Below are 13803 nucleotides of genomic sequence, written 5' to 3'. Positions count from 1 at the left end.
CTGCATTTTATAGTTCAAACTTTGTATATACTAGTTGGCAACTCGGTATGCAAACAAGTAGTGACGAAGGCTTTTGCTTTGTATGATACGAAAAGGGCTCCTCTAACACACTACTATTCTCTAACACACTACTATTCTCTAAGGTAGGTCGCTGACATGTGAACCCACGGCTATAGAATTCACATATCAGTTACTCAAAAGTTACTCAAAGTTAGATGATCTATATATGCAGGATAGCTGGGGTGAGATAGCAGCAGCAGTAGAATACAGCTGTTGTCTTCATCTCATGCAGCTTAGCTATGAAGCTAGGTAACGTACGTAGCGGCACATATTCCGATTCGCATAGCATAGCAGAGTAGCAACGCGGCACCCGAAACACGTTTTACACCGCGCAAACTCTCCTACAACCTGTACCCACCCGGATTCCTACGCGCCTCCCATAAATAATTGCTACGCTCTCTCCCGCCGCATGCACTAATTAAAAAGCCCACACGCGACGCGACACGCCCGGCGAGCCGCGCGAGCGCGACACACACAGAGGAGGAGGCCGCGCGCGCGACGCGAGCTCGCCCTCTGCGTGCGCCGCCGCGAGGTCGCCGCCGCCGCCGCCGCCGTCGATCGGCGCCCGATCGATGGGGGGCTGCTACTCCGCCTACGCCTCCTCGCGCAAGCTGCGCGGCCGCATCAGCAAGATCTCCCTCGTCATCCCCGACCCGGTCCCCGACGCCGAGGCCGCCTCGCCGCGCAAGGACGGCGTCGATGGCGACGGCGACGACGTGAGGGGTGGTGGTGGTGGCTGTGACGATGGCGGTGACGTCGTCGCCATCGCGACGACGACGGCGGACGAGTTCGCGCGGCGGTACGTGCTGGGGAAGGAGCTGGGGCGCGGGGAGTTCGGGGTGACGCGGCGGTGCAGCGACGCGGCGACCGGGGAGGCGCTGGCGTGCAAGACGATCCGGAAGCACAGGCGCCTGGCGCCGCCGCGGGTGACCGCGGCGAAGGCGGCGGCCGCGCACGGGGAGGACGTGAAGAGGGAGGTGGCCATCATGCGGCGCATGTCGTCGGCGTCGTCGTCGCGCGGGGGCGGCGCCGCGTCGTCCGCCGCCGTGGTGCGGCTCCGCGAGGCATGCGAGGACGCCGCCGACGGCTCCGTCCACCTCGTCATGGAGCTCTGCGAGGGCGGCGAGCTGTTCGACCGCATCGTGGCGCGCGGACACTACTCCGAGCGCGCCGCCGCCAACATCTTCCGCACCATCGTCGACGTCGTCCAGGTAATAATCAAGAACGAACACTACACATCATCTTCTTCTTCTCCCATTGATGCATCAAATCAAACGAGTAATCACTAATTAATCACCAACAATCTGTGATCGATCGGTCGATGGATGCAGCTGTGCCACTCGAACGGGGTGATACACCGCGATCTGAAGCCGGAGAACTTCCTGTTCGCGAACAAATCGGAGGACTCGCCGCTCAAGGTCATCGACTTCGGCCTCTCGGTGTTCTTCAAGCCAGGCACGTCGATCTTCAGCAAAATTTCCACCTCTCATCGTCCATGATTTCTGTCAAATCCTCCATGGTTTCTGAAACCAATCAAATGTTGATGCAGGCGACCGGTTCACGGAGGTGGTGGGGAGCGCGTACTACATGGCGCCGGAGGTATTGCGGCGGAGCTACGGGCCGGAGGTGGACGTGTGGAGCGCCGGCGTCATCCTCTACATCCTCCTCTGCGGCGTCCCTCCATTCTGGGGAGGTATATACTCACCTTAATTACCTTTTTTTTTAATATACAATGTCATTGATTTTTAAAGATATGTTTGATAATTTTTTTGAAAAAAAGATTATGTGATTACCGCTTATTTTATTGTGAGTTTATTGTTAATTATTCTATAAGTATGACTTAAACTTTTTTTTATAGTTTGCAAAAGTTTTGAATAATACGAATAGTCAAATATTTATAAAAAAAATAACGGGATCATATCTTAACTTCCTTTTTTACTATATATATGATACTATTTAACTTTTTAGTCATGTTCAATCATTTTACCTTATAAAAATATTAAATATTTTTCGTTTGATTTATCACTAAGAAACTTTAAACATTATTTATGTTTTAAAGATTTACATATTTTTTTTAATAAAACGAATTGTCAAATATTAAAAAAAAAGTTAACGGTATCATTTATTAAAAAAATACATTACCAATTCACCATGATGATGCAAATCATCTCCCCTGTCAATTCTTGTCATGAAAAAAAACTATAACTGTAATCTTGTCTGAACTTGCAAATGTGCAGACAACGACGAGAAGATCGCGCAGGCGATCCTCCGCGGCGCCATCGACTTCAACAGGGAGCCATTGCCGAGGGTCTCCGCCAACGCCAAGGACCTCGTCAGGAGGATGCTTGATCCTAACCCATCCACCCGCCTGACGGCCAAACAAGTTCTTGGTAAGTAAACAACTTAATCAAACCTTCTCAATGATTCAGATATACACATGATTACTGGAAATCAAACATCATTTTGTTTGTTTCGTCGATTGGTTTTGAAACAAAAACAGAGCATCCATGGCTGAAGAACGCGGACACGGCGCCGAACGTGTCGCTGGGCGACGCCGTGCGGGCGAGGCTGCAGCAGTTCTCCGCCATGAACAAGTTCAAGAAGAAGGCTCTCGGAGTAAGTCGTCGAGTTGTCTCATTGCTTCTGTGTTGCGATGATCTTGATGGGTCGCCGGAGCTAACAACGGCGGTGTCCGGTGAAGGTGGTGGCGCGGAACCTGCCGGGGGAGGAGGTGGACAAGTACGTGCAGATGTTCCACCACATGGACAAGGACAAGAACGGGCACCTGTCGCTCGACGAACTCTTGGAAGGCCTCCACATCAACGGCCAGCCCGTCCCCGAGCCCGAGATCAGGATGCTACTCGAAGCCGTAAGCTTTCTGCTCATCTCCTCGATCTCGATCTCAGAATCATTTTCTTTATTAAGATAATGGAAGATTTTTATCGAGCTCATTCAATTACATGGAGAAGATCTCAAAAATCATTTTTCTTGAGTCTTGATCTCAGAATCATTTTCTTTTAAGATAATGGAAGATTTTTATCGAGCTCATTCAATTACACCGAGGAGATCTCAAAATCATTATTTTTCTGAAGATTTTGTTGAGATCATCCAATTATATCGAGAAGATATTACTGTAAACCGTTGAATTGTGATGGATGATCATACTCTCATTTTCTCGATCTCAAAATCGTTTTTTAAAAAAGATAATAAAATATTTTATCGAGCTCATCCAATTACATCGTGAAGATATAACTGTACCGTTGAATTGGGGTGGTCAGACCCTCGTATTCTCACTCTCAAAATCGCTTTTCAAAGATAATGCAAGATTTTTATCGATTGAACTTATTAGCTAATTTATTGATTACTTGTCGTTTTAGACAAGTAAACGGTCTTAAATAAACAATTATAGCCACCATTTTCTATTACAATATATATATATATATATATATATATATATATATATATATATATATATATATATATATATATATATATATATATATATATAGTAAATTTGTTTGGTGCTCCATGGTGCCCGGGCACCATTGTTGAAATTGAGTATATACCTAATTCAAATGAGTATGAAACTTTTTCAATTACTTAGATATTAACATTAGCTACTTTACTAACTAGTTCAAAGCAAGTTTGAACTGAATTTGAACTTGTTTTTGTTAGATTTTGATTCTAGGTATATAGCATCCATACATATAATTAGTTAGGTATGTAATCATGGATTGTGAAATAAAGTTAAATTTGAGTTGTTTTGTTGATAGGTATAGGTATGAATCGAGTTATTATAACTAGGTATATACTCACAATTTGAAAATTTTGAAAAATTTGAGTGATTTTGTGTATTTGATATCATGGTGCCCCATATGAGTGTCCTATATATATATATATATATATATATATATATATATATATATATATATATATATATATATATATATATATTAGAAAAAATATTTTATTGTAGTATTTTTAAGACTAATTTCTACATATGGTCTCTACATTTCTACGATTTAAGAAAGTTTGACCAAATTATTATCCAAAACAATAAATATCATCAACTCGGAGGTATTACATCGAGGATATAGTAAGAAGATGAGATGATGAATTTGCAGGCGGACACGGACGGGAACGGGACGCTGGACTGCGACGAGTTCGTGACGGTGTCGGTGCACCTGAAGAAGATGAGCAACGACGAGTACCTGGCGGCGGCGTTCAACTACTTCGACAAGGACGGCAGCGGGTTCATCGAGCTGGACGAGCTGCGGGAGGAGGTGGGCCCAAACGAGCAGGCCATCCTGGAGATCCTCCGCGACGTCGACACCGACAAGGACGGCCGCATCAGCTACCAGGAGTTCGAGCTCATGATGAAGTCCGGCGCCGACTGGAGGAACGCCTCCAGGCACTTCTCCAGGGCCAACTTCAGCACCCTCAGCAGGAGGCTCTGCAAGGATACTCTTACTCCCTGATGATCGATGATGCCCAACAATCTCATCAACTTTGTTTCATCAAGGCTTATAAACTGCACATCTTTCACCTTCACCAGACAGGGATAACTAGAGAGAGATACAAGACCAACTTAGAGAAATGTATTGGAGTGGCAACACGATGCGATGCTGCGCTTGGATTGTGAAATGAGAAATGGAACTGAAATGGGGATCGTACCGGTTTTGCTACTCTTTCGGTAAATGGGTATTTTTGTTTGCTATAATATGCACACAACATCAAAAATTCCATCCATCAAAATATGCAGCTCGAACGACGAATCTATAAGAAATCAGGTACTGCTGAGTAAACACCAGTTTCCCACATGATTTATCAACCATAGATTATGACGAGCTTTGGTAATTTACATGACCGCTCAATAGATAAGAGCTACATCTACCATTCTCCAGCTTCACAGGTTGGTCAGTACAGGGGGTGGAACTTTACCCACCACATCATCTCATGTCATTTAAACAAAAACAGAACATTGCCCACCACATTAACACAACTACAGACCATAACTAATATGTACATAATATAGGCTAGAAAGTAAAAAAAAAAAAGACTACCACATGTTTGTACCCCATCCACCTTCGCTCCATAGTCGGTCCTGCATTGTTGCTGCAATCTAGATACAACCAGGGACCTTCACTCACACATGTACGCCATTGCTGCCATTGGAAGCTCTTCTTCAACGCCACATAATTTAGGAACAGAACTACAATCAACAATCTTCTCATGAGCTTTGAGTAAGCACCCACCTTCTCAACAGCTTCGAGATTTATGGGGGGCACTGGCTTTCAGCCAGTTTTTCATCTAGTATCTATGCTTATCGCAGACGCTGCATGCATCCACCGATGAAGGGTTAATAAACGTGCAGCGCTCACAAGGCCAGCCTTCATCTGAGTTGTCCGAAGATGTTCTAGGAAGCTGCTTCTTTGTTTTGCCTTTAGTGACTGCTTTCTTGGAGGGGATGTTGGTGGCATTGCTTGATGTGGTACCCTGGGCAGTAGAGTGTACATCCTCCAAGCCAGCCTCCAGTGCTTGAACAAGGTTCTCAAAATAATTCCGAGTCACACTGCAGTGGAGACGAAGCAAAGTCAACATATCGTAAACAAAGCTCATATGACAATAAAGAATAGGCAAGGAAGCTGCTATCCATGAGCATAGACAGCATCTCAAGACCTTGTAAAATGCTAGCAAGTAAAAACATTTGCGACAACAACTACCAAAATCAAAGAAGCAAGTCTAGGGTCAACAAGTAAAGAGCATAGCTGAAATGTCCACCTCTTTGACTGTTTGACTACTTTACATGATGGATTAATACTAAATCATTACCAAGAGAAAGGTGGGCACAAACAAAGTTCATGTCCTTTATTAGAATTATAAAATCTCAGGCTTCTAAAATTCTCAAATGGCATTTAAATTATGGCATAATTAGTTACATTCATGTGAACCTACCCAAGGATTGTTAAGAACAATGTAAGAACGTTCAAGGATAATTTGGAAGGAGCGCAACGCCAAAATCTTTCAGCACAAGCAACACACCGTGGAGCGGTTATTGGAAGACATCAAAGAAGAAGTTTCGGTGTGGACGTCTGGAGGTTATTTTCATATTGTGTAAGACATCAAATTTTTATTGTAGCCTTCAGCCTTTTCTGTATGGCTTCGATTGTTTGGGGGACCTGTCCCCACCCTAATCTCGACATCCTACTGTCGATATAAAGCCCATTTGTAATTTGTTCCCCTTTTCCTTAATGAAATTTGGTCGACCGAACCTTTCGGCCGACCCGGCAAAAAAAAAAAACGTTCAAGGATGAAGAAAAGCAAACCCTTGGGTTCATCCTAAAAACTAGTACTAATTGAAACAAGAGTAACTATCTTAAAGCATGCAGTAGTTGAATATGGCCAAACCCAAAAGGATATAGGAAAAACAATAACTGTGAAATACCTTGTCAGCCCCGCAAGCTTCACCCGGAAGTCACCGAATTCAGCAATTGATGGTGCAGGTTCAGTATTATCAGATCTCACAGTCAAAAATGATTGCAGGTCTTTCTCAGCACATTGGTGAAGACGCTCCAGACCAGACTCAGCTTCACCTATAAAAGATATAATATACATACCACATGATTTTTGGCAAGCACGTGGTAGAACTTAGGATTTTATTTTGGAATGCAACAAACAACTACCTTGCAGGTACTCGAAAAATTCGCTCTTGACCTTGTCGTCCAGATAATAGCCATAAGCATATGTCCATTTGAGTACCCGCCTGCATTCAATAATCTGAAATAGACATAGTGGAATGGTGCATGCATCAGACGCAGGTGAATTGTATAGTATGGAGTGTCATTTGGGTCATGACATATTTATGATATCAAACCTGTGACCAAGCTTCAATTATGAACTTCAGTTGGGTCTCCGGTATTCCAAAAACATCTGTTAATTTTGCAAGCTGTAGCACATAGAGAAGAAATAGAGTTAGCAGCTATCAAATATAAAATACGAATGAATGGCGAAGATAAACAATTATGTCTTGCCCTAAATGCAACGCCCCCAACCTAACATGATGCGAATGCTTACTTGTTCCTTTTCTGCCTTTTGCAGATCTGCTTGTGCCTTCTGCCTCGACTGGCAATATAAGTGAATATGTCAGTACAGAAACTTGCATACTACAGCAGAAAAAATTCCAAGTTCAGAATAGAACAATGCAGAACATTCATCCCAAGCATGTACAGTAGATTAGAAACTATATACCCATCAGGTATAGAAAAACATCTGGAACTGTATTTTTTTATATCATGAACTGATAAGGTAATACAACATAAAAATTAAAAAAGAGCATTTATTAGCACTTACTACCTTCATCCCATAATGTTGATAGGATGACCCATCTTAGAACAACGAATCTGGACATGAGGAATGTCCAAATTCGTTGTCCTAGGATGGGTCTCATCCTATCCTAGGTTGCTACATTCTAGGACGGAGGGAGTAAGAGATAAACTTGGCAAGTAATCTTCAAATAAAGCTGCAGCTAGTTGGGCTACACTCGGTAGGTAAGAATTTAAGTCAAAATTAGTATCTGCCCAAGCATATGGCCAACACAACACTTGCCAAGTAAACCAGAAGGTTCAAAAACACAGAGTAAGTTATGAGCACAAGAATGACTAAAGCTGCACGTATAGTTGTTGTAGAAAGAAAAAAAAACTCAAAGAGACATCAAACTTGAGCATGTTGAACATACCGTCTGATTAGATGCCCAGCGCTCATAGTAATGCATGTATCTCTCAAGTGAATTTTTGGCTCTTTCCCTCCTTGCTTCAGTCTCATCATACTGCATTAGAGGTAATTAAGTTAGGAAAAAGTAACCCTTATGATTCTATGAATGAATGAACTAATTGAACAAACTGTCAATTTGGACTCGACATTGACTTGTGGGATTGAAACATTTAATTCTACAGAAGCAATAACAAAATACACAAGACATCTAGAAACTGATTCCTTCTACTAAATGCAATTGGATAGTCTCAAGATAAAACATACAACTCCCTCCTTCTTTGCTGATTCATAGCGATTACAAGCGTAAAATCCACCAGTTCTCTCCCCATGTTCAGCCCATGAACCCAGACATAACCTGAAATGTTCAAAGAAAACAAATGAGAGGTACATACACTAGTAATATGGACATAAATATTTCAGCAAGCATAGACATTGGACTATACCAGCAGAACTCAAATTTGCAAGGTGGAGTGCAAGTCATATGCATGCATCCCTGGTTTTTCTCTATTGGTCGTTTGCATTTTGGGCACGGCTTAGAATTAGCCAGTATCCTGAAAAGGATCATCAACAACATGATAAACCATCTGACATGATTAGATGATTTCAAGCAACATAAAGACCTTAAATACATTTGAGCATTCATGGACTAGCCATGAACTGAAGATTGGTATACAATTCTAACAGCATTGTATAATAGGCAAACATTCCTGTAATGTAAACATGGCAAAAACGCTTGAGCAGCATAATGTTCTCACTAGAGCCTCCACAAGTTTTTCCATAAAAAGAAGTCATCAATTGATAAAAATGGAGTCAATGCCAAGTATTTAACATAAATTAAGAGGTGTTTATTATGAGGTTTAAGCCACAGTGCCACATATAATACATGTTTTCCGTCATAATATATTGTTAAAAAACAATGCATCAGCCCTTGCAGCCCTGACTCAGCAAAGAGTTAATAGTGTTCACAGTTCCTTGCATCCTCAAATCTTCTGCTTCCAGACCACCAGTCACACATGAGGATGTCCACAAAGTTTGATGTTTCTGAATACATAACATCTGAATATACGTACGTAAATTAAATGCACAATTTTTTTCACCACCTCAGTTTTTACTCATAACCATGAGGAAAGTTAGAAGATAGCTGCAATATTGGCATCAAGGATAGGTTAAAAAAAGAAGTAAATATACAACACAAATGTTTGAACATAGATTTATCTCCACAAAAATTAATGAATTCCTTATCTATACACTATCCGTACACTATGGCTTAATAAAGTTTTGAGCCTGAACCATACCAGTTCATATTTTCAGATTCTGCGCTATTCTTTAATATCCACCTAGAAACAGTCTCACAGTTCACTGGTCGATGAGCTTCCTCCGTGCACTGCAAACATCACCAAAGCATTGATGAAGCTCCACACTTTTCATCACTAGCAATAAAAAAAAGTAGAATTAAATCGTCAGGAAAATGGAGCCAGAAATACTAACGTTCCAACAAAAACTGAATTTGCAATTGCATGAGACATCATAGTTCCCATCGCTGACAAATTCCACTGCACATGTACAGTCAGGAGCTGGACACCATTTAGTCTGCAGGAAATGCCATAGGTTATACAAAAGGTTAACAGAAAGAGCACAGCTCATCATTTCAAATCGTTAGAAAAATAAACAATAAAAAATAGGTACTCCACAAAGAACTATCAAGTGGAGTAATTAGTTAGCTTGTTCAAACATATTACCTTCTTGCTATCTTCAACATATGCACGTAAGATAAATCGTGCATATCTCACTTTATCATCATCTTTAGCTAACTTATTAATCATGTTCTGAAGAACCATAGCACCACAAGATGGATCAGGGCATCGCAATGACAAACATCCTGGACCATCACTTATTGCAGCACTAATATAACCTGAAAGGTTGAATTTATATTATCATAAATTTTCATTATTCTGAGGGAAAAATAAAATAACTGCAACACAGGAACAGATCTTGATCATGTTTACCAAAAACAACAACTACAAGTCTACAAGATAGTCTATACATGAGCACTGATGGTGAAACTATCTAAGCTAGTGTTGGAATTGCAAAAAGGAAGTTATGCACAAAAGCATGCACAGAGAGAGAGAGAGAGAGAGAGACCTTCCCAGCATTCATGGCAATAAAAATGATCACAATCAGCAGAACTCATCACATCAGAAGAATACCCTTCAAAACATATTCCACAAGTTAGCTGCAACCAAAACAGCTGTCAGATGTAAGAAACAGTGTATATGTAGCCACAGCCAAAGGTTTGATCAGATATGACATGTGGCCAGCACAACAAACAAGTGATAACAATATACTGGCATTTGAATAAATAATACAAACCTTTCTAGAGTTAGGAAGATCAATTCCATTTAAAAGTAATCCAACAATATCACGAACTTTTTCTTCATCCGCAAACCATTCATCGCTTAACTTGCTGATGTTCCTGAACAGAGAACTCATAAAGATTAACAAAGAACAAATACAAACCTGTACCCTTATTTCTAGATTCCAAAAGTGGAAGATCAGCTTATTCCAATCGTCAAGTAGTTAGAAAATCCCACATCATACCACTTGCATACCAGCAATGACACGTAAACTAAATTGCCAGCATATACAAAATCTGGAGGTACTACCTAAGACTTCACAGTGATAATTTTCAAGAAATTATCAAAGGGAAGCTTGCAGACAGCACCTTGAAAAGTGTAACAGAGTAAAAACAAACTGCATGTGCATCAAGGGAAACTTGGATAGCTCACTACACCATGTATTACATATGTACAATCTCATTTCAGTAAACTCTTACTCCCTCCATCCCAAAATATAAGGGATTTTGGGTGGATGTGATATATCCTAGTACTATGAATCTGGTTAAGAAACCTGTCCAGATTCGAAGTACTAGGATATGTCACATCCACCCAAAATCTCTTATATTATGGGACGGAGGGAGTATAATGATAAAAGAATATTCAATGAATGACGGTTAACAAACTTACCATTTGTAGTGATGAAGAAGAACACACGCCTCCTCCCTTCGAATCGATAGTACAGCAGATACCTTGCCTATATCTTCCTCTTGACGCTCATTTATATCCTTTTCAGTTAATACAATGTATCTCTGTCCATAGTTACCAAACATGGGCCAGTTTTTAGAGACACTCAAGGATATCCAGTGAAACAAGATGACATAGAAGTGCCAATCAACATGAACGAAAACAACCAAACACAGTACCAGCTTGGAAATTATGGAAAGAAAGCACAGAAAGCTCTCTAGAAACATATGGTATTTCATCGTGATGCATGCGATTAATTATCCGCCTTTTAACCTTTGTATTTAAGCTATCAAACTAGCAACACATTATCAAGCATATAATGGTTAACATAGATCATGATTTGGCTACGTCTGTTGATGCCCAGGTGTGAACCTTGCTTGGATCAGCACAAACAAAACCCAGGAAAGCAGTACATCATCACCGATCCATGAGTTCCATTACAAAGACTAAACTCTCTACCATGTTATTCCTTAAGCGTAAACCTGTGCTCACTAATCAATATTCACCATGTATAGCATCAATATTGATTGAGCAGATAACAATCTAAGCATCTTAGCACTAATGTAATCATCAACTTGTCGGCTTGCGCACAATGCGAACAGGTATAAAACACCCAAGGCTGTCCTAACAGCGGAAGATAGATCACATCTAGGTGCGGAAGCAGAACATTCCTTAATTTCCCAAAGAGCAGATGTGAATCACAAACAACTACTACACATCCGAGTACATGACAAGCACCCTGGACCATCAATCTTATCAACATATTTCAGTCGCGTTAGCTGACTGGTACATCAAAATTAAGAACTGCCGCAAAAGCTCATCCCGATCCTCATTTCAGAAAAAAAGAAAAAAAAAAGAAAAGGACGCCATAAGCTCATCCTAATCCTTATTTCAGCAAAACGACGCCATTCTCGAGACCGTTCGACGCTACCAATCTAGCACCCCTGATCTTCCAGGTCCTGATCTACGTTCAGCTCGCCTTGCCTCCCCGCTAAGCTACACCGAAGGGGGGTGTAATCTCGAGTTGTATGAAAACTTTTTTTTCCCAAAATCTTAATGAAATCGACCGTCGCGCTTCCTGCTAAAAAAAAGAAAAAAGAAAAAAAAACACCACCACCAGTCCACCACCTGATCTGCTTCCGACCAAAAAAATCCTCACCTGCTCGCGGCGGGACACCACCTCGTCGCTCCCCTCCGCCTCGCGGCCCTCGTAGTCGCCGCCCACCAGCTCCTCATCCCCCTCCTCCTCCTCCTCCCCATCGCTATCTCCCCCGCCCCCGCCGCCGCTCCCATCATCGTCCTCACCCATGTCATCACTGTAGTCGTAATAGTCCTCGTCATCCAACATCTCTTCGTCGCTGGACATGGGCATCTCGGCGTCGGAGTCCATCACCCCGACCACCGAATCGGGCGATCGGGGAGGGGAGGGGGGCGGCGGGGCTAGGGTTCCGGCGAGGTCCGCGGCCGGTGGACGGGAGAATTGGGGAAGGAAAGAGTCGGAGTTGCGTGGGCGAGTCGGCAGGCACACAGGATGGGGTGTTTTTTATATACCAGTGTGGTACACTTTTGGGAACTGTGAAGCAATAAGAGGAGGGGATTCAGTAATTTTGGGATGTAATAATCAAGATTAGGAGGTTGGAAGATGCAATTTGCACTTCTCAGTTCTCACTAGTATCAGCGCCCTGTGTGGAAGATTAGCCCATAGCTAATTTTAAGAGCTAATGTTTAGTCATGAATTGATATGCTAAACATTAGCCTAGGGTGGTATGTTTGGATCCATAGACTAATTCAAGGCTAAAAGGTGGAGAGAGAGTAGAAAGGGAGGAGAGAGAAGGAGAGAGAAAGCTGCTTTTTAATGGTCCCCACACAAAATTAGCCCCATTAGCGGCTAATGTTTTGAGGGGGGCTAATTCACATTAGCTCAAAATTAGCCCACCTGTTTGGATCCTTGAGGGCTAATTTAAGGCTAAAAGGTGAGGGCTAAACATTAGCAAATGGAACCAAATAGGGCCCAGGCTAGCAAAGTTGTGTTCTTTCAGTTTTGGTGTGACTTTTGGCATGCCTTTAGGGCCCGTTTAGTTCCCCAAAATTTTTTCCCAAAAACATCACATCGAATCTTTGGACACATGCATGAAGCATTAAATATAGATAAATAGAAAAACTAATTGCACAGTTATGGAGGAAATCACGAGACGAATCTTTTAAGCCTAATTAGTCCGTGATTAGCCATAAGTGCTACAGTAACCCACATGTGCTAATAACGGCTTAATTAGTCTCAAAAGATTCGTCTCGCGGTTTCTAGACGAGTTCTGAAATTAGTTTTTTCATTCGTGTCCGAAAACCCCTTCCGACATCCGGTCAAACGTTCGATGTGACACCCAAAAATTTTCTTTTCCCCAACTAAACACACCCTTAGTCTAAGTTATGAGGTTTTGTTCAACAGAATTGCTTGAGAACTTCCATAAGTTTTTATCCTCAAATTTGCTGATTTCTAGCCATCGGACTTCCTCAAGATTTTTGCATGTTTCAAATATGTCATGCGTAAGATCTCGGTTCTAACCAACCAAAACATGGTTAAATCCAAGTTTTATATAAGTTATATCATAGTTAAAGTATAGTTACAATACAGTTACACTTTAATTATACTATAGTTACATTTGAAAGTTTTTCACTCAGAAAACTTAAAAAAAAAACTTATGGTAATTTTTTAGATACCCCTTATTCGATATCTAAAATTTGTATACCAAAGACTTTTCTATTGGTAGTAAATCTAAAACTAAAATTTGATGATAGAACAAAACAATCACAAGAGTATGAGAGTAACAATCGAGCAAATACAAACTTTTGTAATCTAAAATTGTACATAGATAGAATTAAGCAAAACCAAAATTGA

At 41.5% G+C, this 13803-nt stretch overlaps 2 protein-coding genes across 2 annotated transcripts; one reads left to right on the top strand and one right to left on the bottom strand.

The window, feature by feature from the left end:
- The first annotated feature begins 473 nt into the window (after positions 1 to 473).
- LOC4346187 (calcium-dependent protein kinase 21-like) lies at positions 474 to 4795 on the top strand. Its single transcript, NM_001422668.1, has 7 exons — positions 474 to 1271; positions 1392 to 1515; positions 1610 to 1753; positions 2298 to 2450; positions 2561 to 2676; positions 2762 to 2929; positions 4185 to 4795. Exons 1-7 carry the CDS (start codon positions 633 to 635, stop codon positions 4536 to 4538), a joined length of 1698 nt encoding a protein of 565 aa, NP_001409597.1. The 5' UTR covers positions 474 to 632; the 3' UTR covers positions 4539 to 4795.
- An 83-nt stretch (positions 4796 to 4878) lies between these two features.
- LOC4346186 (probable E3 ubiquitin-protein ligase ARI8) lies at positions 4879 to 12466 on the bottom strand. The gene is made up of 15 exons (NM_001422667.1): positions 12070 to 12466; positions 10854 to 10975; positions 10201 to 10303; positions 9973 to 10063; positions 9570 to 9742; positions 9319 to 9420; positions 9126 to 9214; positions 8274 to 8381; positions 8095 to 8185; positions 7796 to 7885; positions 7135 to 7182; positions 6935 to 7006; positions 6744 to 6837; positions 6506 to 6653; positions 4879 to 5632 (listed from the first exon to the last, which is right to left on the bottom strand). The coding sequence occupies exons 1-15, from the start codon at positions 12298 to 12300 to the stop codon at positions 5371 to 5373; spliced, it is 1824 nt and encodes a 607-aa protein (NP_001409596.1). The 5' UTR covers positions 12301 to 12466; the 3' UTR covers positions 4879 to 5370.
- Between the last annotated feature and the right edge of the window lie 1337 nt (positions 12467 to 13803).

The sequence above is a fragment of the Oryza sativa genome, chromosome 8 (genome assembly GCF_034140825.1).
Source record: "Oryza sativa Japonica Group chromosome 8, ASM3414082v1".
Classification (NCBI taxonomy): Eukaryota; Viridiplantae; Streptophyta; class Magnoliopsida; order Poales; family Poaceae; genus Oryza; species Oryza sativa.
This window is presented reverse-complemented; position numbering and strand designations above follow the sequence as displayed.